Source organism: Rhineura floridana, chromosome 13 (assembly GCF_030035675.1).
Source record: "Rhineura floridana isolate rRhiFlo1 chromosome 13, rRhiFlo1.hap2, whole genome shotgun sequence".
Taxonomy (NCBI): domain Eukaryota; kingdom Metazoa; phylum Chordata; class Lepidosauria; order Squamata; family Rhineuridae; genus Rhineura; species Rhineura floridana.
In genome coordinates, this window is record NC_084492.1 from 36,984,054 (window position 1) to 37,009,021 (window position 24,968).

General features: G+C 45.0%; 2 protein-coding genes across 3 annotated transcripts in view; both read right to left on the bottom strand.

Moving 5' to 3' along the window:
- LOC133369111 (meckelin-like) overlaps positions 1 to 15,302 on the bottom strand; it is a 39,559-nt gene extending 24,257 nt beyond the window's left edge. Inside the window, exons 1-10 of the mRNA XM_061594019.1 lie at positions 14,961 to 15,302; positions 13,251 to 13,324; positions 13,080 to 13,145; positions 11,277 to 11,377; positions 9,514 to 9,592; positions 5,680 to 5,757; positions 4,900 to 4,965; positions 4,251 to 4,395; positions 2,042 to 2,156; positions 799 to 889 (exon numbers count right to left, since the gene is read on the bottom strand). Coding sequence (XP_061450003.1) covers positions 799 to 889; positions 2,042 to 2,156; positions 4,251 to 4,395; positions 4,900 to 4,965; positions 5,680 to 5,757; positions 9,514 to 9,592; positions 11,277 to 11,377; positions 13,080 to 13,145; positions 13,251 to 13,324; positions 14,961 to 15,153 — 1,008 coding nt within the window. The 5' untranslated portion in view covers positions 15,154 to 15,302. The remainder of the gene's footprint in view (positions 1 to 798; positions 890 to 2,041; positions 2,157 to 4,250; positions 4,396 to 4,899; positions 4,966 to 5,679; positions 5,758 to 9,513; positions 9,593 to 11,276; positions 11,378 to 13,079; positions 13,146 to 13,250; positions 13,325 to 14,960) is intronic.
- A 456-nt stretch (positions 15,303 to 15,758) lies between these two features.
- The window catches only part of KIAA0513 (KIAA0513 ortholog), a 57,769-nt gene continuing 48,559 nt past the window's right edge, over positions 15,759 to 24,968 (bottom strand). For both annotated transcript variants that reach the window (XM_061594135.1, XM_061594134.1), the window contains exons 10-12: positions 24,814 to 24,894; positions 22,179 to 22,273; positions 15,759 to 19,588 (exon numbers count right to left, since the gene is read on the bottom strand). In XM_061594135.1, the coding sequence (XP_061450119.1) occupies positions 19,539 to 19,588; positions 22,179 to 22,273; positions 24,814 to 24,894 (226 nt within the window). In that variant the 3' untranslated portion in view covers positions 15,759 to 19,538. The remainder of the gene's footprint in view (positions 19,589 to 22,178; positions 22,274 to 24,813; positions 24,895 to 24,968) is intronic.

The window sequence follows — 24,968 nt, forward strand, 5'->3', positions numbered from 1 at the left end:
TGTCCTCACAGCAGCCAACCAGATGTCCCAATGGGAAGCCCGAAAGCAGGACCTGAGCGCAACAGCATTCTCCCTACCTACGATTCCCAGCAACTGGCATTGAGAGGTATACTGTCTCCAACAGTGGAGGCAGAACACAGTTATCGTTGCTAGCAGCCATTTCCCTAATCCTCTTTTTGGAAAACGTTTTGGAAAAAGGGCAGGGTATAAGATAATAATAATAATAATAATTTTAAAGCAATCCAAGAGAAGTGCTATCACCTGTGCACTCTGAATTTACTACTCCTATGAACATATGAAGCAGCTCTCTGGGGGTCTCAGGCAGAGAATGGTCTTTGCCATCACCGGCCACATAATCCTTTAATAAAAAAAAACCCTGGAGATGCGAGGGATTGAACCTGGGAACTTCTGCATGCACAGCAGCTGCTCTCCCACTGAGCCAGTATGGCAGACTTGCTTTGCCTGCCTGCCTGCCTCCATTTGCACAGTCTGCTCCTTGGGCACCCTCTCCTCTCATCAGACTGGCAGAGGCAGCTTCCTCGCAGGAGGTCAGGCCATACAGGCAGGAGGAACAGAAGCCTTTGCTTTCAACTCCTGACAATCCCCCAGCACAAACCCATTTCTAATTAACACCTGCCGAAGCAACAGCTGCTGGAGAGGCCTGGGGGGAAGGGAAAAACATTGAAGCAGGGGTTGGGGGGGGGGATCCAGCCAGCCAGCCTTGTTGTTTCAGCTGCTGCTGCTGCGCACATATATATTTCTCTTCCTCCAGGAAGGCTTGATGCCACACACTCTTGCCTGGGCGACTTCAGCACTGCTCCGCTTTGCGTATTTCACTGTCAGTAGGAAAGGGGGATTGTCTCCAGGAGTCCCGGTTGGCAGGTGTACACTGTGTAAGTCAGGAGAAAGGAGGACGGGAGAAAGATTAGCTGGAGGACAAAGCCAGCAGTTCGAGGGAGGAGTGATGGATCTTTCAGCCTCTACGGAGGAAAGGAGGGACTGCAGTGGAGGGGAAAGCAGCTAACTGGGCAGAAGGCAGCCATGGTTAACGCACTTCAGACATGCCAGATCTTAGGATGCTGATGGCTCTACTACAGGCACAGTAGGGCACGGGTGCGGAAGATTTTTCCAGCACGAGGGCCACGTTGCTTCTCCAAGGGCTGCTTGACAGTGGTGGGGGTGGCAAACGTTGGTGTGGCCAGACACACACACACCACTCTCCATCCAGGCAAGCAGCAAGAGGCGTTATGACAAGTTCAAGGGCACATTCCAGCCAACTAAAATCAATAGACTGAGGGCCGTGGCCTGGGCAGAGTTCTGAGGGCCAGGCAGAGATGCATGGAGGGCGCATTCGAGAGGAGCGCTGACCTGATCTTCCCCATCCCTGCCTCAGGGCCAAATGAGACATCCCATTAATTGTGTGAAAGCAATTGACCTGCAGGTTTCGTGCTATGTAAATAGCATTGCCAGGGAAGACTGAGCCTCCTTGTGGCTGGGGAGGGCAGGAAGGGGGAATTTAACTCTCTCTCTTTCTCTCTCTCCACCTGCCCTCCCCAGCCAGGGTCCCAACAAAAATCGCATCTCTGAAATACCTGTTTGAATTTCAAGGGATTCCCTCACCATGCAAATAGCAGCGTCAAAGGGGGGGATATTCATTAGGACCATAGCAGGGAGCAAAGGGTTAAATCCCCCACTTTGCCTGTTGTAGCCTTGATAATTATCACACAGAGCAGCTGCTATTTGCATTTAAAATAAATAATAAATGTGCCTGTTAAATGCAGCCTTATATGTCCGAGACATGTCAAAATGAACTCCTCATTCCCCCTCCCTTTTAATTTAGGAAGGGCAGGTTCACAGCAATCCCCCCCCCAGTCAGGTACTTTTGGAGCTGTTAAATTCCACACAATGCCTGCCCATCAGACGTTCAAGGACGATTGTAAGGGGGAGTATGCTTCATCATTGGACCAACTGTAGGAAGCAATACTCTTCCTTGCACGCGTCCACCCCACCTGCACTCCTCATTTTCTATTGTTCTTTTTACCTGAGGAGCAGCTCGGCTGCAAGAGTAACAGTTGCTGGGGCATTGGACAGGTTCTCTCTTCTGCCGGACAGTCCGTCCACAAGAAAAAATCTTTGCAGCTTCTGAGAAAGAGATGCTGACAAAAATATTTGGGCAGGAGGCAGGGAAGAGAGAAAATGTTTTTGTAAGCTGAGGACTAGGGATGTAAAGACCTGTCATTTCAGTTCTCTCAGTTTTCCAATCTCAGATTCTGTTCTTCGCATTTCCGCAGCAGTTTGGTTTTTAAAAATCCTCATGAAAATTCTCCAGCATTTTAGTCTTTCTCCTACTAAACACATTTTGTATGCAGTTTTGACGAATGTACACATTTTTGCAAGCAGTTTTCTCCTAATACAATGCATTTTTGTATGTTATTTTCACTCATATATTTATTTTTATGCACACTTTCCCTCAATATACTGTATGCATTTTTGCAAACATTGCTTGGTTGGAGAACCACGTTGCAAAATTTGGATAAGTGCAAATTTTGAAAGAAGGCTGTGTTCGGTTCCCGTGCTGTTTCAGAACAAGTGCAAATTTGATACATTTGGCTTTAAATGTGAACTGAATCCAATTTCTCCCCCATCGTTACTGAGGACTCAGCATTTGTGTTATCCAAAGGAAAGGAATGAGATGCAGCAACTGATAGACATGCAGTCAGGATAGTATTCTATGTATTGCATGATGCTATGAACTCTGTTCTAAGCAGTCAACTATCACTTGTCATTAAAAAATAAGGGTTGTATCCAGTGGGCTCCTACTGGGAGGAAGGGTGGGATATCAATCAGTCAAATAAATAAAATAGTTCTGCTCAAAGGACACCCACTGAAATTAATGGACACAATTAACAAAGGACCATTAATTCCACTGGGTGTACAGAACTTTTTGGGGGCATTAAGCTTCTGCTTCAGCACACCCTTTTCTCTCTCGGCTAGACTCACTTCACCATGTGGCCCTCCAAGGGTTGGCCATGGGTCAATGTGGCCCTTAGCCCGAAAAAGGTTAGCCACTCCTGTGATGCAGTATGCAAATGTTAAGCCAAAGAGCTTTAGGAGGTTAAGCTGTTGCAATGCTGCTGCGCTTGGAGCTGGTTGAGATTTGGGGTAGGGTGGGGGGCTGAAGTGATGCCGCTGTGAAGTGTGGGTCAAAAACCAGTCTTGTAAACAAGCTCACAAAAGTCACAAGCCTGCAAAAATATTTACTAGCCTTTTGGGGGCTGGCAGAGGAGGGGCAGTAAGCGCCACCCTTCCTCCAGAAGCCCACCACGTTTTTGCCCTGGGTACAGAGGTGGGGGTTTTCCTCTTTTTCTGGCACCCCGCTTGCTTTCTATGCTGGACACGGAGGACAGGCAAAGTGCTTCATTGCTTCTCCTCTGCTAGTCCACTCATTCGCCTGCAATGCAATCCCATCGCCGTTGGCTACCAGGCAAGGGCTTAAATAAAAGGCTAGTCTAGTGCACTTAGGGATTCAGAGAATTCCAACAATAATAGAAACAGGAGTGGAAATTGCCAATGTTCGCTTACTTGTCCCATGTCTAGAAAGGAAATCAAGCCAGTGAATATGATCGGTACTTGCTGTTGCTGTCATGATATGTAATTGATTACATTTCCCCCACCTCTACCCCATTTGCATTGCGTTTCCTTTGCACCAAAATGAATGGGGTGGAATAATGTAATAACTACATAACTTATGTAATTAATTACACAAATTACATAAGTTATGTAAATTTCACCACAGCAAACAGCAAGATAAAAAAAAGTAGTTTTGGGCAGAAGACAAACTGCAACAGAATGAAAATAGTGCAGCATGCAACAAAAACAGGGCGGAACAGAAAACAATGCCGTGTGACATCCCTAATAGCTCTGACCTGTGTGCTTGCTGCTGCATCTCCAAAATACCTGCTCAGCCTACACATTTATACAAAGACATCGCCGATGGACGTGCCACGCACCTTGAAAAGGGAACTTGCTGTAAAGACAGCAGCACTAAAACTTTCCATCGTTTGGAGCAGGGCACAAGTGTGAAAAAGAAATTAGTTTTGCATCCAAGATTCCGGAGGAAAAAGAGATTGGGGATATGTGTAACGCATGGGCAGGTGTGAGGAGACAGATGAATGATGAAGGAGAGGCAAAGGCTTGTGTGGGCTATTATAATACCCAGAGCTCCTAACACAGAGAGAGGAAAGGGTCACCTTGGTTATTTGTAAGTATTGCAGGATTCTCTATGGGGACCTGCCACAATCGGGTGTTTCCTTCCTCATCCTCAAATTGCAAGAACATCTCATAAAAGATGGGTTCAGGGACGCTCTGCAGTAGGACGGAGACGTCGAGGGTGCACTATAACAAAGGAGAATGATTAGATGCTACCACACATGTCTTCATTGTGCCAGGAGCAGTCTGCAAGGGAGATCTGTTTACTCTTCTGAATCATCCTTATTTACCCAATTAAAAAAGAAGAACACAACAGAACATGGTGTCCTCCATGCAAATCTGACTGAAGGCTGCACTCTTCCTATGCACCACTATCAGCCACCTGTTCCCTTAAATCAAAATGCCATCTTTTGTCCCACCCTGCAGAACAGCACTGAATCTATGCATGCCGCAAAAACAGAGAGGAGATGCGTATGCAGTCTGAACCCTCTCTTGCTTGCCTTTCCCCCTACCTTTCTGTGCACGTGAGTGCTCTTATGTGTATGCATCTGCTTGTGTGTGGTCTGATGCTTTGGGGGCACGCCCACCTCTGGTATGCAGCCCCCCCCCAAGAAGGGTTGCAACAGGGCAAGACAACCATCAGGTTGAAAAAGGTTATCCATACTCTCTCTGGAATAAGTCAACACTTACAGACTCATTGTATGAAGTTCCAAACAGAAATGCAGCATCCAGTACACTCTGTCTGTTCGGGCAGAGCTAAGAGGACAAAAAACAGAAGAGAGAGGCAGAAATGGTGCTCATCGGTAATTTCCATCTTTCTCTCTTGGCATGTCTGTGAAATTAACATGCCAATTCTGCTAACTGGGCATACTAAAATGTATTATATTATCCAGCAGTGACCCATTCACCCTAATGGACAATCGCCCATCAGCCCCAGGCTGGGAAGGCTACCTTAGCCCCACTTACCTGGGAGTAAGTCCTCTTGGACTTACTTCTGAGTAGACATGGTTAGGATTGCAGCCTTAGTATATCCTTTTCGTCTCACATGCTGCCACTAGAATTCAGAGGTCCTCCGACAAAAATGACAGGCAGTAAATTTAGGACAAACAAAAGGAAGCCCTTCTGCACACAATGCAAAATTAACTTAAGGAATTTGCTGGCCAGGATGTGGTGGTGGCTAGTGGCTTAGATGGGTTTAAAAGGGGCTTAGACTCCACTTAGAGATATTTGAAAAGTGCCACATATATGTGTTTAAATAAAGATGAGGAGACATAAACATCAATGGCTACTGGGCATGATGGTGATATGAAACCTCCAGTCCAGGGGCAGTCTATCACTGAATCCCATTTGCTGGGGGGCAATAAGGGGGGGGATGGCTACATAAGAACTTCCTCCAACCTCTCTTAGCAATCAAGGCAAAAAGCAACAACACTACAACAGTGCATTAAGGCGAGAAAGAGACTGACTTACTTGCAGCGTAGCTCGTCTCACATCTTCCCAGCCTAAGAACTTTCCGTGCACGTTGTATTTTATAACCTTGAGGTCAATCTGTAGAAATGGGGGGGGGAGAAACAACCTGAACACTGGAGGCCAATGTTCTCAGCTGGTTTCCATACATCTCAAGAAGGCCCTTTTGCAAAGCCAGACTAGTTGACTATGCAGCTCAACAAACAAGGCCAATCACAACTGCCAATGGGTAGGACACCAGTGGTTAATCCTGTACCTACAAAGACAGGTATAAGACCTCAAGCTTGCTTGATGCCACACGCTTCATCCCACAATATTTGCTTCGTGATCCCAGATGCATGGAAATGGGCTGAGGCTGTTCAGTGGTGGAAGGAACTTTGCCTCAGAGTCAGCCCTGCATGACTTCTGGTTTTCCATAGCTGAGCTCTAACATTAACAGATTGCAGAGGTAAGCTTTAGCTGAAATTAATCCCCAAGGTGGTCTTCAAGTCCAGACCCCCTAAGGCCTCAAGCAAAGTTCTCTCTTGTGATCCACCTGAGTTAGTTATACGGGGTGCTGTTGCAATACAAAACATGTCCTCTGTTTTTCCTGTGACTTCATTACATAAGTTTCCAGCTAAACACTTCTCTTTGGGCTAAATGTTTGAGAGAAAAAGGAAGGATTCTAGCTTTGCCCTCTTCCCCCAACCCCACCACAGACATCCTTGACCAAATGTTTCTTCTCCACGAGGAAAGTACCTCAGTAGGAGAGAAGCCTCCTTGAGCATTGAGAGCACATGGATAATAATATAATATGCTGTCTGTAAGGTTGGGGGTTTGGACAGAAGAGGGTTGATGGGGACAAAATGACTGCAAATAATCTATAATAGTCTATGGCAAAGTTGTTAGGGAAACTACGGGTGATGTGCTTCCATGGGAACTAATTGTTAGACATCAACTGGGGCAAAAACACACCTCCCTCTCCCAGCTAAAGAAGAGGCAGCATGGTGTTTTGCTCTTTGGGCTAAAGATACAACAGAAAAACATTATTGCCCTACAGTCTGTTATCAACAACCAGGGGTATTGCTAGGGGTGGGCCTCAAGATGTTTTCTAAAAGTTTTTCTATGTGGTTAATGAATTCTGGGGAAACTGATTTGGGTTTGTGTTGTTGTGTGTGATCTGGATTATTGGGCAGCATATTAATTGGGGAAAATAATACAAGATGATTGGGGAGCAATGAACAAGGGTAACCGAAGGAGAATTGAATTGATTTGGAGCAGGAGTTGTTGGAAACAATTTTGGGCCTAAATGACAAGGAACTTATTTGGGGTAATCTGAGGTGGGTGCAAATAAGAATTTATCTGGCATGATTTGAATGGGAAGTTAGTTGGCTTGTCTTCTGTGACATTTAAATTCTAAACCTGCACCTATGCATATAAATTAGCACATGCAAATATTATACATTTGCATCTACAGGTCTTTGCCCCAAATTTTTTAAGTACCTAGCACTGCCCATGTCAACATTTCAAAATACATGTTAGCAGCTGCAGTGTGCGAATTGGCAGGTTGTGCATCGCATGGTGCTTACTGTTCATGCTCATGCATTTGCCTGCATGTGCACTGGACAGAAAACACATGCATCCATTTCCCACTCAGAAATTTAACTTCTAGAGACCAGGATAGGTAACTCACACTAATAAAATGTTAGTGATGCATCACACTAAAAAGAGTGTATTTTTATAGGGGCAGTGAGTTACTGGAAACAGGGAGAAGAAAGGAGAAATGGATCATCCCTGGTGGATAAGGACAACTGGGGTGTATAGACAGGATGTTTTTTTCTATGTCACCTGACATTCCAAATAAAGCTACTCAGTGGTATGGAGGTGATGGTGGTGGGGATACTCCGACCTGTACAGTGAGCTATTGTTCAAATGCAGCTGCTCACAAGACAAGAGCCACTATGTGGGGCAACTGAATGTGGCATCCATATGTGGCCACTGGAAAGTCATCTCACAAATGTTATATGGCTCCCAGATGACAGTCTACTCCCGGTCCTTTTCTTTTGAACCTGTCCAAACAAAATTCTTGAGAGCCATACTGGGTATTCCGACATGTGTCTCCAACAATTCCCTGCGACTTGAAGCAGGTCTACCCTCCATAGAGGCTCATATTTGGTCGCTCAAGGCAAGCTTTTGGGGTGGGTTAGGTTTTTTACTGTTACGGTTTTAAATTTTAATGTTTTAATGTATTGTTTTATCTTGTACGTCGCCCAGAGTGGCTGGACAACCAGCCAGATGGGCGACTAATAAATTTAATAAAATAAATAAATAAATAAATAAATAAATAAAGGTTCTGGTTAAAGATGTGGTTTTCCCCTGTGGGACCCCTCTTGTATTTTTTGATTCATACCAATCTAATTGGCACAAATTATTATCAGGAAACTCTCTAGTTTAGGCTTCTCCCTCCCTGCCATCTCCCGGCTTGGCCTACACAAAGCGAGGCATGCTATCCTCCAACGAATCCTAGATGTAGAGCTCCAAAACCACCTCGCTCTGGCAGCGACCGTTCCTGGCCCACCCCACTCCATCGGGGGTTTTGCTACGGCACGTTATCTAAGCTCTCTCATCTCCCCTAGGCTTAGAAAGGCATTCGCCTTGGCGAAGTTCAACGTACTTCCGTCAGCTCTCCTAGATGGCAGATACCTAGATGGCTCTCCTAGATGGCCCAGTTTATCTGACGGAGCGCCTCCAGCGCCACCAATCATGCCGCCCAACAAGATCAGCCACACAGGACCTTCTCTCAATCCCGCCAACTAAAACAGCTAGGTTGGCGGGGACAAGAGAGAGGGCATTTTCAGTGGCGGCCCCCACTCTCTGGAACTCCCTCCCGTATGACCTTCGACATGCCCCTTCCCTGAATGTATTCCGCCAAGCTTTGAAGACCTGGCTCTTCAGACAGGCCTTTGGGACTTACGGGGAGGGTTAAATTTTTACGACGAATAGCCTACTACTCTGTACTGGAACTGTTTTATTGTTTTATTGTTATATTGTATTTTATGATGTATTTTATTATGATGTAATGTATTGTTGTTAAATTGTACGTCGCCTAGAGTGGCCATTGGCCAGATAGGCGACCCACAAATTAAATTATTATTATTATTATTATTATACCACAAGATTCCCTTGGAGGAGCGCCTTTGCCCTTGTGGTGCAGGCAGCGTGGAATCTGTTGCACACGTTCTTTTAGATTGCCCTTTTTACCAGGATCTTCGGCTCTTAACCATATCTCCAATCATCCAATCAATCCCGGGTAGGGATCCTGTATTTTATGCTACCTATCTTTTATCAGATCAACACCCCCAAACAACAAACAGGGTTGCAAGATTTTGCGCAGCAGCAATTGCCCAACGTAGAGCACTCCTGGCTCAATTGCCCGCACAACCTTGAGTGTTGGTCTTTTAATTACCATTGATTTTACTCCCGTAAACGATTGTTGTTGTTTTAAATTGTTTAGTATCAATTGTGTATTTTGTTGCTTTGTACTGGTTTATGACCGTAAATAAACGAACGAACGTATGTGGACACTGTGGCTACTTTTCCCCCCCAGCCCCTGGCAGAAGTTTTGAGGCAGGTAACTTGATCCATCTCTGCAACACAACTACTTCCAATTAGCTGCAAGTGGATTCAATTTTGCAGTCTCTGGATCAGCAGCACTGGTCCAAAGAGAAAAGAGCTGGTTGGATGCGAAACTCCCGGGACATTCTGTAAAGCTCCGTCTCAGTACTAATTATTGTCTTTAGTATTTTTCTCTTACTCTTTTTCTAACACTGCCCACACCAAATGTCTGCTTTGACTTGCCTTAGAAGTCTTTCCGAAAACCATCCGGGGGGATATTCCTCCAAGACTACCATACCACAGCTTCGGAAGTTCTTGGCTTCTGAAAAAAAGTCCAGTGGGGATACTCTGGGAAGCAGAAATTTGCCCATACAGAGAAAGACTCTAAGGACCAAATGAGAAGTGATGCCAGTTCACACCATATAACCTCACAGCTGCTGTTTGCATTAGGGGAAAAGGTCCCATCAGAGAGAAGGGGAGTTCCCCCCACCCCACAACAGCCATGGGCCCCCTAATCCAGACCGGGACTGCAGCACAGAGTGAAGGATGAAAGCCCCCAATGCCAACCCCCTGTGTAGATCAGACTCTTCAAAACTGCAGTTTACTCTTAAAAAGTAATATATCATGAATGTGGAATTCACTCCCACATGAGGCAGTGATGGCCACCAACTTGGATGGTTTTAAAAGAGGATTAGACAAATTCATGGAGGAAAAGACTATCAGTGGAAACTAAACTGTGATGGCTGTGCTCTGCCTCCATAGATGGAGACAGCACGCTTCCAAATACCAGTTGCTGGAAACCACAGGAGGAGGGAGTGCACTTGCGCTCAGGTCCAGCTTGAAGGCCTCCCATTGGGGCATCTGGCTAGTCACTGTGAGAACAGGATGATGAGCTAGATGGGCCACTGGTCTGGTCCAGCAGGCTATTCTTTTGTTCTTATGGTGTGACATCTAATTTGGCCCTAAATCAGCCGTTCCCTTCCTGGTGCCCTACAGATGTCATTGGACTGTCATCATCCCTCATCTTTGGCCATGGGCCTACTTTGAGTAGAACTAACAGTGGAAGCAACCCTTTTTATTTGTTTCTTACAGTTTGAGCTACATTCAAGGTTCTGGTTTTAGTGTACAAAGCCCTATACAGCTAGTGGCCAGGATACCTGAAAGATTGTCTTACCCCTTATATATCCAGTCGATCACTGTGCTCTGCAGGTGAGGGCCTTCTGCAGATACCATCTTATCAAGAGGTCCATTCCGCACAACATAGGAAGCAGACCTTTAGTGTAGTGGCACCTACCCTTTGGAATTCCCTCCCCTTAAATATTAGACAAGTGCCATCTCTGTTATCTTTCTGGCACCTACTGAAGACCTTCCTCTTTCAACAAGCCTTTTAAGTAGAGCCCTTATCCCAGCCTGTGTCTGTGCTGGAATTGCTTAAGATTTTTTAAAGATTTTTTTTTTTTAAAGATGTTTTTAAAGACGCTTTAATATATTTTAAAGTCTGTTTTGATGATGTTTTGGAGTGTTTTTAGTTTTTTTGTTTGCCACCCTGGGTTCCTACTGGGAGGAAGGGCAGGGTATAAATTAAATAAATAAATAAATTGTATGCACTAAGTTACAAATGGATGATAACGACGGCAAGAACAACATGAAGCATCTTACTTATTTATAATGATTATAAAGTGGCCACCCCAGAGTGGCATGTTTATCTGCCTCTCCAAGTTTTAGAAGCTAACATCTTGGCCCAAGCTCCTTTTTGCAAGCCTTCTCTCTGGTTTTTATCCGTTCCTTCTGCATGCAATATCCCTAGGCAGGCAGGTAGTTTTAACAAGACCTGCTCAATACCTTAGGAGGCACTGATTTTCACCTACACTCCTCTCAAATGTCATTGAGACTCGCCTTGCAGAAGCAGAGCTCTGAAGGTGGCAATTTATAACATCCACAACAGAACACTTAGCTAGCAGATACTGCCTTGCCCCAGGATTCAACACAGGCCCTTGGATACTCACTTGGTCTTCCTGTAGAGGTCGTAGGCCCTGTTTTGTAAAAAGAATGCTTCCAAAATGACCATGTTGGTGAGAATTTGGCAGGCCGTCACATTGCAGGTGTTCTGGAGAGAGGAAAATCAAAAAGTGAAGGGAACAAGGAAGAGATCTTCCTTATTAGCTGGAAAGAGAGCTGGGGCAAGAAGGGCTTCTGAATTCAGAGGGAACCTACGCAAAGCTCACTGCTGGAGACTCTGTTTGGTACTGGAGTTTAAAGCAGATTACAGATGCAGGAGAATGGCTGTCACAGCATGCATGAGCAAATGATCACCTGGGACAGCAGTTTGCAGCGGATGACATGCAAGTCAGTCCGAAGCACACTGACAAAGACGGTGAACCAAGGAAGGGGAACCTGAGGCCCTGCTTCACACCATCCTTGGCTGTTTTTGCCAAGCTGAAATATGTCCTTGAACTCCTGCAGAAGGTCCTAGGTACAGCCCCCAGCACGATCAGCTAAAGGGATCAGGTGGCAGGTGATGGGGAAGACTCTGTCTGCCTGAGAACTTGGAGAGCCTCTGCCAGCCTATACAGGCAAATAGTCTGGCCGGGTGTAAGATAGCTTCAGATGATATGGCTAGTTTATTTATTGCATTTATATCCCACCTTTCCTCCAATCAGCTCCAGGTGATGTACAAACATGGTTCTCGCCCCTCAATTTTATCCTCACAACAACCCTGTGAGGTAGAGGTTAGGGCTGAGAGGCAGTGACTGGCCCAAGGTCACTCAATGAGCTTCATGGCTGAGTGGGGATTTGCACCCTGGCCTCTCAGGTCCCAGTCCAGCATTTCCTGAGACCTACAGTTGCAACCATCTCTGGGACCTTTTGGTGAGGGGTGGGTAAAAAATGTAATAATGACAACATTGTTTCACTGTTCTACCCTAAACGTATTTTCTTTGAAGTTAGCCTTATTGATTTTGGTGGAGTCCAACTTTCAAGTAAGCATGCTTAGGACTGACGCTTCATGGCTCAGTGGGGATTTGAACCCTGGTCTCCCAAGTCCTACTCCAACACCCTAACCACTACACCACACTGGCTCTAGGGAGTGCAGAGAGGCACTTTCAAAAGGCTGCAGAGCTCCAATCTTGTGGTGTAGTGGTTAGAGCATCAACTGGGACCTGGGAGAGGCCACAGCCATGAAGCTCACGGGCTGACTTTGGGCCAGTCACAGCCTCTCAACCTAACCTACCTCGCAGGATTGTTGTGAGGATAAAATTGGGAGGGGGAAAACCATTTCTGTACACCACCTTTACAAATAAATAAATAAAAATTCTGCCAGCCAACTCATGGGAGTGATTTCTTTGAAGTCCGATTTATTTTAGGGCAGAGGGTTCCCAAACTATGATCCACAGACTACCAGTAGCCTGTAAGTTCATGCAGGTCATCTGCGGTGTATCTGTGGATTTGTGGTTGAAGATGGAAGGCGGCACATCCGTCGCATTAAATATCCAGATTGATTTTTAATTGTATTTTTGTTGCTTCTTTTCGTTCCTATATATTGTATTACAATTTGAGTTATACGGAATTCCAATTGTAATACAATAAAATGCAATTATGTAAGAAATAACAGAATCAGTAAAAACACAATTAAAAATTGCATCATCTAGCACAGCGCATTACAATTGCTACAACAGGCAGGAAAATCACTGAGTGATCAGCGCGAAGACTCTTAGCAATTTTCAAGCAGTCTGTGGAGGGAAAAGTTTGGGAACCAAAGCCATAAGGAGAATCCCAGGATACTGAACCAAAGCCACAAAAAAATCACTTACGTTGCAAGCCAGGAAACTGGCATCAAGGAACATGGACTCCCACAGGGTGCTGGGTGGCAGGTTGCTCTGAAGGAGAGGAGAGGGTGGGGGTGGGGGACAGAACAGTCAACATCAAAAGGTCCTGCCTGCATAAGAGAAAAAGGAATGACGAAGGGATGCATTTTTTCTTACACAGCTGCGGCAGTCAAGAGGGTGCAGTCGCTCATTTGTCCCATTCAGTCCAGCTATGCAAATGCACCCCAAGCCTACAAAGAGGAACAGCATGACAGAAAGTCAAGAATGGCAATATCCAGCTTTCTGCTATCTAATTCTATCATCATCATCATCAAAATGTACATCCCACCCTTTTTCCCAGTAGGAGCCCAGGGCGGCAAACAAAAACACTAAAAACACTCCAAAACATCATAAATACATACATTAAAATACATTAAAACAACTTTAAAAGCATATTAAAACAAAACATCTTTAAAAACATTAAAAAAAAAAGCTTTAAAAACTTCTTAAACAACTACCAGGGGGCTGAAAGACAATCACCCAATGCTATTCTCTGAAAATGACCCTGGAGCTAGGACTGGAACCACTGCAAAACAGTGCCTCCAATACCCAGCTCACCAAGTTGGCCCAGAAGGATACCACGGTCAATGTTATCAAAAGCCGCTGAGAGATCAAGTAAGAGTAACAGGGTTGCACTCCTCCTGTCCTCCTCCCGATAAGAGTCATCCATCAGGGCGACCAAGGCCAATTCAGTCCCATAGCCAGGCCTGAACCTAGATTGGAATGGGTCAAGATAATCATCCAAGAGTACTTGCAATTGCTGCGCCACAACCCTCTCGATCACCTTCCCTAAAACGGGGGTATTTGCGACCGGGTGGTAGTTGTCACAAACCAATGGGTCCAGAGTGGGCAGCTAGAACCATTCCCTCCCGCAACGACACGTTGGCCATACCCTGGATCCACTTGGTCAACCCCCCTCGACAAGCTTTAATAAGCCAAGAAGGGCAAGGGAAAATATTCTACCCCTCAATATTTTGCTTTGTGCCTTAAAAAGTGTATTGCTAGGCATTAGGCAAATGCCTGAATGTTGATTTAAAAAAATAAGAATAAAAAGCTACTAGTCCTCATAGACGAGTGGCTGCAATGCAGGCTGAAATAGCTGCACACTATGCTGTTGGAGGTTGCCGATTCATAGGGTCACCATAAGTCGTAATCAACTTGAAGGCACATAACAACAACAACAATGTACAGGAAAACCTGTGCTTCAGAATGAGCATTAATGATTTCAGCCATGAGATAAGGAGGGGGTGGGGTGGAAACACTCAAACTTGAGAGCTGGACCAAAATAAAGCCTTGATGGTCCCTGTTTGAATGTTGGTGTCTGTCATTCTCTTTTGCTGGGCAAATCCACACCAAAAACACTGTTTAAAAAGTTGCAACTTGAAAAGCCTTGGAACTGTAATTCTGTGAGATGCCTACAACACAGGAAGCTGCCTTATACTGAGACAGACCATTGGTCCATCTAGCTCACTATTGTCTACACTGACTGGCAGCAGCTCTCCAGGGTTTCAGGCAGGGAATCTCTCCCAGTCCTATTTAGAGATGCTGGGGATTGAACTGGGGAACTCCTGCACCCAAGGCAGATGCTCCACCACCAAGCTATGGAAAACTCCTAGAAAACCAGCCCTCCCTTCACTTATAGCCTGAGCTTTGCCAGTTGTGCATATTTAATGTTCATTAAACAAGACCAGAATACACCAAGTGCTTGCAGTTAAAAGGTAGATTTAAAAACAAGCCAATCCCCTCTCTTTTTGGAACAAGAGATTTCTCTTTCTAACACCCCCCCTTTCCCTGCAGCCTCTTCTTGTGTGTCCATTTGCCACTCACCATCAGGGCTCTTCACCTGCTTCTGGGCGCACAAGGCACACTGGCCTGTCTCAATATTGAGGAATTTTTCGGCTCCGCATTTCCCTGGCGGGCCAGACGAAGCAGGCATGTCCCCTATGATTTGAGGAGTAGAGCAGCGAGGGAGATAAAGCAAGCAGAGCCAGAGCAGCAAGCTGGCCGAGAGAAGAGCCATGCTCGCTCGTGCGCTTCCCTAGGGTACTGTATTTCTTCCCCAGATTTATTTTCTCTGTGGGGAAAGGAGTTGTGGACCAGGAAGCCTGGGCAAGACAGGATGGCCTGAGTCTGTGTACAGAGAAGGGCATCCATAGTAACCCATGCCGGGTGTGGCTTCTCCTACACAAAAGGAAACTAACTGGCTGTTAACAGGTTACTGGGATTGAACCAGAACGTTGGCAGCTACCGCCTCTGAGATCATTTTCAGGTGACCTGTTTATTGAACATTTGTTGGCACAAAGTTTGCATGGGAATGTTAGACAATGTAGGCTGTTTATTGAGCATTCATTCCAATATTTTTTGCGAGAAGGTTATACGGCGTTGCATCAAACAAGGGTTATTCCAGTGCATTTTCCCATTACCTTCCTTAGTACAAAAAGACACATGCGTGTGCATGAGTGGGGAGTGCAAAAATTGCAAACTGAGGAAGAAATGGTGCAAACTGAAGATTAAAGAAATGGGAACTTGAAAGTGGCATTGACAGATTCCTCCTTCCTGAGAATACCAAAATAATTATGGAATAAAATGCACATGCGCAATATGAAAGAGAGTCTGAAGTCAGTGTGGAGCTTTAAAAAAAAGTTTTTATTTCACTTTCCCAGTCCTTTCATCACCAGGACTTGAAATGCTTTCAGTACACGAATTTAAAAACAACAATATTCCACAAAGAATACTAAATCACAAAATCGCGGCACAACGTGTCAGTCCTCACACAATTGCACCCATCACATCAGAACGTGGCAGCACATTGTGTACAAAACAACAAAACCTGGGTGAATATATCTCATCATATATAAAACAGTCAAACACAGCATCTAAAACTCCAATGAATCCCACAATTAGCTATATGGAAATGAGACACTGAAACGGTAGGTTTACATTTACATTATATGAGGGTTCTAGATATCTCTTAACAAAAAGAGTCTTCACAGCTAGATATTTCTAGTGTTGGAAGAGAATCAGAGCTTGATTTGGGGCCAGGGGGTTGGACAGGCAAGAGACATACAAGAGAGGAAAGACCCCTTTAAGTTACACATTAACAAAAATTCAGCAGCGGAAAAAGAACAACATTTTTGCTGTCGTGAGATGTCCATCTTTCAGTTCCAGCCAATACAATTACTTCTCCCTGGAAGCTCCTCCCCCTTTCCCCTCCATAAAAGCGAGACTTTTGATTTGGTCATCAAAAAGCAGGAGTGCCTGGAAATGCACCTACATGTAGACAACATTCACATCAGTTAACCCCCTTGGAACAAAGATGGTGGTCCCTGTTCCCATTTGGCTCAGTGCTTTCCCCTGACCCACCAACACACAAAGACACACTCTCAAGAATCAAGAGCATAATTAGGAAAAAAAGATACACATTAACACTTTTGTACAAGAGTCCTGAAGGATTAAGGTATAAATGCCACATGACGATATGCATAGAAGATTAATAAGGACCTGTAGCTTTCACTGGGAGGATAGACAGTTTCCTTCCATCTTTCTTGAACTTGTGTCCATTAGCAGTTAGGAAGAGACCCCCACCAAAGCCATTTGGAAATGCACACTTCTTGATTCTCACACACCCTGTCCGCAGGGTGAGTATTGTAGCATTCTCATTGCAAAGCAGCCGTGTGAAACAGGCAGCGGCCTGGAATGTTTATTGCTCAACATGCTTCTTGAAAGCTTTTAATTATGTGCCAAACAGATGCGAGCCTATGGTAGAAGGTTCACACAACCGCTTCACTGCAGAGGGGAAAATGCACTCTTGCCTTCCTTCGGCATTGTGGACATTCAAGTCAGCAGGGGCCTTTTTCAGATGTGGGAGGTTTTACCCTGAATCAATAAATGCAGAAACCAACGTCTTGGAATGCTTATACAGCAGAAGTAGCCAATGGGGTGCCCTCCAGAAGTTGCTGCGGCTACAACTCCCATCATCCCTGACCACTGGCTGTGCTGACTGCTGTGACAGATGGGAGCTGGAGACCAGCATCTAGAAGGCACCATCTTGGCTCTCCCTGTTATACAGACCCTGAACCACGATGTGTTTTTAGGCTTTGAAGCCCATCATTTTAAAAACAGAATGACTGAGGGAAAGGCAGATGAGGCAAAGGGACTGAACACATCTGGAATGGGATAGTCCTTGCTATTTGCTAAACCAAGGTCATGAATCATTTATTGATCGCTACCAAATACAATGTCGTTACAGAAAACTGAGGAAGAAATGGTGCAAACTGAAAAGTAAAGAAATGGGAACTTGAAAGTACAGGAAACACAGGGTCAAAGCACACAGTCCGTTCCAGAAAAGGAGGACTCCATCTCTCCTTCTCACACCCCATTAAGCACAGACAGCTAGCCTTGTTCGGAATCCAAAATCGTCAGTTATGGCACGGGACCAGAAGAAGGTAGAGGAGGCAGGAGTTGGGCCACAGGCAATTTGTCAAAAACACTCCCTTCTTCTCAAGAATTCTTTATCCAGAATAGAACAGGCGACTATCCCAAAACATGCTCCCCGGGCACCCTCTCCTGGACACAAAGGGAAACTGCAGGGACTTGAAAACCAAATCTGCAAGAATTAAGACAAATCATTTTGGAAGCTGCTGGGAAACACATATGCATGCACACAGGGAAAAGAGTCCTTCATCACATCCCAATTTCTCTCAAGGCAGCCAAAGGGGCATCCATGCCACAAACTTAAACCTTAGGGATTGTAGTTCTGTAAAAGGCGCTAGGGGTTTCTTGACAGAAAAATCTAAACTCCCTCAATAAATCTACAAAGCCCAAGGTTCTTCAGTGTAAGCCCAAACAACACAAGTGCTTTACAAGTGATTTAAGTCTGTGGCGTGGATGTACCCTAACAGTCACGTAGAAGCAAAAGATTTACCATGGGATAAGAAGCTATTGTTAGCTTCCGATACCTGCACTTCAGTGCACCAGGGTATACAGCCGGGTCTTTGAAAGTATCAAAAGAGTACATCCAATGGCACATTCACACAACCTCCCCTTACCAAACCATCCAGGCTGATTCACCACCACTATCAAAGGAACCTTGTGAACACTCAAATGAGTGTTCAGAATACAACCGCTCTGCATCCTCCGGACAAACTTTGCAACCTAGATAGCCCTAAAAGACAGAGTCACAATCCTCAATTATCACATCACATCACTGAGAAGAATCACACAAAGACATCAACTCATGGTTTGTTTGTTTTTTAAAAAATGGGCAAATGGGTTGGATTCTTATAAAAGCTGCATTAGATGGCACAGAGCAATCTTCTCAAAATCTCAAGATGAACAGCATTTAGGTGACCACCAGCCACTACCAAGATTCACTACCTCTGCTGACCATCGTTTATTTAACAAAAACTTGAATAGCAGCAGAGGTCTGCCTTGACAATTCCCTGCAAGTTTCACTTTGACCACCCAGATGGGTAGCAAGGACTCGAAAAGGTTCAGGCTCAAAACAAAGAAAGGTCATATAGCTCTGAACTGACACTGCCAGCCAGATATGTGGTTGTGTACACCAGGATGTTCCATCTGTCAGACCATTTGAAGGAGGCGGGCACCCCTGTCGACAACATTACTGGGGCCTTTCTCTGTAGCAAATATCTGGGCAAGGCAAGGCAATGCAAAGCGCCTGGCAAAACATTCTTTGTCGGATCAGAGCTCCCTGCATCTAGACATACTGCAAAAAAAAACTTGTGAAAACTAAAGGGGGGGGGAAGAATCTAGGACTTTCAAGCTATAACTCCCATCAGGATTTGCATCTGGCCTCCTGGGCTTACAGAACTCCTTGTTTTCCTTTCACTGGCCTTCCAGAGTAATAATAGCAACTAGGGAGACTGCCCTCCGTCCCACCCACTCACCCCTTCCTACATCTCTTACACGCACACATCTATCTTCATGCTTTGCAGCCTTTGGGCACATAAAAAACATTCAGTGGCAGCAATGCAGAGTGAGAGAGAGGCAAGGCTCTCTAAAAAGCTCAACCATCCTCTGTTATGAACTTGCTGGACTCTCCTGTCGTTACTGGCTCTCTGCCTCGTATGCAGATTTCCCCAGAAGTCTCTTTGTTCAGTCACAGTCCGTGGGAACAAGGCATAAGGGAAGGAGGCAGCAAAAGAGGGGCGGATGTCTTGGATTGCCGAGCTGTTACTTCTAATGGGCTGCGCGACACAGCTCTACGTGGTTTGAAGACGATCATGCAGGTTTAACACAGCATCTGTTGGGTTTCATTCCTGTTTCGTTTTCAAAAGCCCATCGTTTACGTGTCAGGTAGTTTCAGAGATGGGGTTTTCCCACCCTTTCACCCCCAATGGCTTCCCTCTCTCGGTTCCAGAATGCAGGGGGCAGTTTGCATCGATGCTATTCGGCGGCCATTTGTTCAATGTGATCACTAAGCAGCTTGTACTGCTCTGTAAACAGAGAGACAATGCAATTCAGATTTCAGGAGAGACAGAGGGCTCCTCCAGATGCCCTTTTTAATTGGCATTTATGATGATTTGTGCTCATGATGCTGTCAGTGCAGCCATACACCACTGTGCTTTCAATACCGTTTGTGCCTGTAAAACTTTCGGGTTGGGCATATTGCTTCGTTTGCAATTAGGGCATGTCCTCTAGCTTCCTGCTGAAATCCTGTAACTTTTTACACCACAAAAGTTAACCGTTTATATTTTGTTTCTCTTTTGCTGCACTACAGCAATGATTTCTGCAATAATTATTATACTATTTGCAATACTAATACTAATAATCACTGCAATAATGCAAGATCAGTGGGAAAGCACTGCAGAACAACTTAAAATGTGGAATGATATGTGGATGGTTCGGCAAAAATCCACCAGTAATACGTTAAGATTGTGTCAATGATATCTTGCAGAAACAAAGCAACGTGGAGGGGCTCAGAGGATGGGATCAGGTTAGGGGCAGTGCTGGAGAGAAACGCCTCGTTTCAAGTTAGCAGAAACTATTCCACTCAAGGAGGAGAGAGAATGCAATACAGTATGGGTGCTGAAAGTCAGTGGCAGATTTTGATGGCAGGGAATGGTCAGATGTTTCGTTAATTGTGTTTTTTTACCACTGGGGACGCCATTTGTATTTTTCTGCTCTGATCTACAGGAGTTTGATGCTCTAGTATTGTCCTATCTTATGGATTTTGTGATGTTTTAAATGCTGGACAGTGCCATTCTCAAGATTCCTTCCTTTATGATCATTTCTTGAAAAGTGGTGTACAAATATTTATTTTTTATTTTTTTATTTTACCGCCCCATAGCCGAAGCTCTCTGGGCGGTTTACAGTAACTAAAAACATTAAAACTTATACAACTTAAAACAGATCTTATAAAAACAATTTAAAACACAATTTAAACATTTAAACAGTATAAAACACGTGCTAAAATGCCTGGGAGAAGAGGAAAGTCTTGACCTGGCGCCGAAAAGATAACAGTGTTGGCGCCAGGCGCACCTCGTCAGACAGATTATTCCATAATTTGGGGGCCACCACTGAGAAGGCCCTCTCCCTTGTTGCCACCCTCCGAGCTTCCCTTGGAGTAGACACCCAGAGGAGGGCCTTTGATCTTGAACGTAGTGTACGGGTGGGTTTGTATCGGGAGAGGCGTTCCATCAGGTATTGTGGTCCCAAGCCAAATATTTAACATTCAGCAAACAATAATGCTCCAAAACAGTGTGAGCCACCTCTGCATGGAAAGAGCTGCTGTTTCAAAATGCACAGAGGACTTGGGATCATCCAATGAAATTGTTTGGCAGCACATTCAGGGCAGACAAAAGGAAGTTCTTCACACAAGAGACCTATGCTGGGGTTCACTGTCCAACACACAAAGGGGTGTGCGGGAATGTGCAGACCTGGCTCCCAACCCTCAATGACACCCTGTGTCCCAGCAGCACCCCTGAGCTGATGCAAGATTGGCTGAGATTAAAGGGGGGGAGACAGTTCCATCACACGGGTAATTTCCAACTCAGAGACAGGGACCCTGATTGGCAAGACTCAGCTGACCACGCATAGGCTCAGGAGGATTGCTTACAGACAGGAGGCTGTTATCAAGGGGGCAGAGGTAGCCTCACATGTTCTCACAGGCCCCTTTGCACATTTGGCAGCGAATGCTAAAAATCAGCTTGCGGAACTTGGTGCTACAAGATGCAGTGATGGCCACTGCTTAGATGGCTTTAAAAGAGGGGCTAGATAAATTCATGGAGGGATGAGGAAAGGTCTATTCTTCAGGAATAGGTCTTCAGGAATAGAGCCAGTATATCTGTGATTGCTGGGGGGACAAACTCTGGCTAATGTCCTCCTGCTCTACTTCCTGAAAGCATCTGGTTGGTCACTGTGGGAAACAGATGCCAGATCAGAGGGAGCTTTGGATTGATCAAGCAGGGACTCCAATGTTCTTCAGTCTTATGTTCTGTAGAGGGTTTAGAGCTGTTGGGAATCTGGGCTACACTCTGGAAATACATTTGCAGTGTTTCAGAAAACAAGAGACAAACCCATAATATATATATAATAATGCTTTTAAAAGAAGCAGGCACATTATGCCCATGGAAATTTAGCAGGTACATAGGAAACATTAAGTTAAATTATCTCCCCATTGCTTGTGAATGGAACTACCCCCCCCAAGCCTCAAGTCCTCTAAATTTGTTCTGGTGGTTCCCTCAATCCTCCAGAGCAGATGTCAGGAGGGTGCAGGGCACGCGCAGAGAGAGGAGAGGAGAGGAAGGAAATATTCTGTTGCATAAGCCGAAATCCTTGGACTGAGTCAATTGGTTCATCATACTTTTTTGCATATAGAATCCCTTGCCTTCGACTGCCCTTCTGGACAACCATCTCCCTCCCCCCCCCCCGGCTAATTCTAAGGCATAGCAAATGGCTTGAATGCGGAGCTCACAAATCCTCAAGGGGATGCCCTCGCTTTCTTCAATTCTCCTCTTGGCCCCTCGGAGCGGATCCTTGCTTAAGCCTCCCCCGCCCCACACAGCCTCTTATACATGACCCTACCTTCATCCAGGTTGCCAATCACTGCCTGCTTCTTCAAGAAGTCATTGCAAAGCTTCTTGTTCAGACCAAAAGCCAACATATTATGGGTGAAAGTGCTGCAGCAGGGAGAAGAAATGGGCGTAAGAATATTTTGGGAAAGAGTACATTATTATTATTATTATTATCATCATCATCATCAACAACAACAACAACAACCTACCTTTTACCTTGAGGCTCCAAGGTAGGTTACAACAGTTTAAACACATCATTAAAAAAAATGAAACACAACTTAAAATCACACCACCACCAAAAATAGTTCCTAAAAATATACACCTCAGGTGTTGAGGGCCATAGCAAAGAGGTCTTCAGCAGTTGCCGAAAACCGTACAGTGAAAGTGCCAGACACGCCTCTGTGGGGAGGGAATGCCAGAACTTAGGGGCTGCAACAGAATATGCTCTTTCCTGGGCCACCGTCACCCTGATCTTACAAGGGTGGTGAAACTACCAAAAAGACCCGCTCGCTGATCTCAACACCCCAGAGGGTCTGTAGGGAAGGAGGTGATCTCTCAGATGTTTGGGACCTAATTCATTTAGGGCTTTAAACACTAACATGAGCATCTTGAACTGGACCCAGAAACAAACTGGCAACCAATGCAGCTGTTTCAAAACAAGGGTTACATGAGATCTAAAGGGAACACCAGCCAGCAATCTGGCTGCTGCAGTTGAGACCAGTTGACATTTCCAAGTCGCCTTCAAGAGCAGCCCTATGTAGTGCGCAGTGCAATAATCCAATCTGGAAGTTAGCAGAGTATGGAATACTGTGGCCAAGTCATCTCAGTTCAAAAGGGGCCAAAGGAGGCGAACTATCCGAAACTAGCTGGAAAAAGGCACTACTAGCCACTGAGGCTACCTGAGCCTCCAGTGACAATGTTGGATCTAGGAGTACCCCCAAGCTGCGAGCCTGCTCCTTCCAGGGGAGTGCAACCGTGTCCAGAACAGGCCATCTCCCCACCTCTCGGACATGAGAACTCTGGACACGTAACACCTCTGGCTTTTCAAGATTTAGCCTCATTTTATTGGTCCGCATCCAGTCCTTCCAGCTTAGCTGTGTGGTAGGTCCCCAGTACAATTCCTGGCATCTCCACTTACAAAGATCAGGGAGCAAGGGATGGCAAAGATGTCTCTACACTTGAGAGCTGCTGCCAGTCAGAGACCAGATGGACAAATACTCTGATGGTCTGAAACAGCTAGGCGGACTATAGTCTAGAGATGGAGAGATAATTTAGCTTGGTATGAGGCAGCTTGCTATGCACCTGCTAAAATTCCATGGGCATAACCTGTCTGCTCCTTTTAAAAACATTTTTTATGAGGGTGATGATGATGCCTCCCCCCTTCACACATTATATACATTGAAGGGACATCACATGAGGAAAGGCTGCATGGCTTTCCTGACCCCTAGTATCCACGCAGGAGACTCGTGGTTTGTCTCACTGCAAAGAAACCACAAACTGTAGCCAAGGAGGAGGTGACAAAGTATGAGCTTGGGTTCATATGTAACTCTAAGCCAAACCATGGCTTACCTCCTGGTAGCATGGTGGCAGCGGGAGGAGTGAAGAGGCAGTCAGTTGCACTCCGGCCACCAGCATGCTTGCTCATTCAGACTTAGCCGTGGCTTGGCTTTGTGTTACATGTGAGTGAGGCCTACAACAATCCGCGTTACAATAGCAGTTCATGCACTCAATGAGAATTGCAAAGCCATTCCAAAATGCATGGATCCTGAAATAAATTTTTCATCAAACAGTCAGAGCTTCGTTCTCTCTTTTTTTTCCCCTGTCAGTGGTGCTTTTACAAGTTTTGTGGTCATCATTTCTTAGCTAAGGGACACAACAGTTCTTAAAATCTAAGCTGGTGGTCAACCCCACATCTCATCTTTCATTCCACAAGTGTATTTTAAAAAGTGAGTAAGATTAGCTTCTACGAGAGATGGGGATCACAGCAGAGGATCTATCTATCTATCTATCTATCTATCTATCTATCTATCTATCTATCTATCTATCTATCTATCTATCTATCTATCTATCTATCTATCTATCTATCTATCTATCTACCTACCTACCTACCTACCTACCTACCTACCTACCTACCTACCTACCTACCTACCTACCTACCTAAGGACCTATCCAATTTTTGTGATCGTAAATTGTTTTAAGTTGTAAATTGTTGCAACAGGCCCTGGGACATCAGTATGAACGGCAGGTAAGTAATTGATAATAATAATAATGCTACAGGGAGACAATTTACGTTGTATGCTCACACACACACACGGTTTTACTCCAAAGTTATGGTATGCACATTGTTTGATTGATAGAGCTTTGCATTACTGTTAATTATGCTTTTAAGTTTTATGTATCTCCTGTCCTGGAAGGTTCAGGTGAAGGCTGGTTTACAAAATACTGGGAACAAACAAACATAATCAATACGTTACACTAAATTCTCTCTCTTACACGTCATAGCGTATAGATTTCAAAAGAAATCATTATGATAAACAATGTGATTTATACTGGTATTTTAAACAGAGTAATGTAAATTAATTTTAAGTTTTTAAAGAAAGGAAGCTCCTTGCAGGGGCAGATCAGTTTCCTCCTGGCTGGCTTACCCCAACTGGCCAAAGGTGATATTCTCATTAAACCGCAGACTATCGTCCCGCTCCTCTTGGGTCATGTGACACCATTTCTCCCTGCAAATATAAGAACAGATCCTGTCACCAGGAAAACCAACACGCCAGCAACACACACATTCAACATTTGCCAA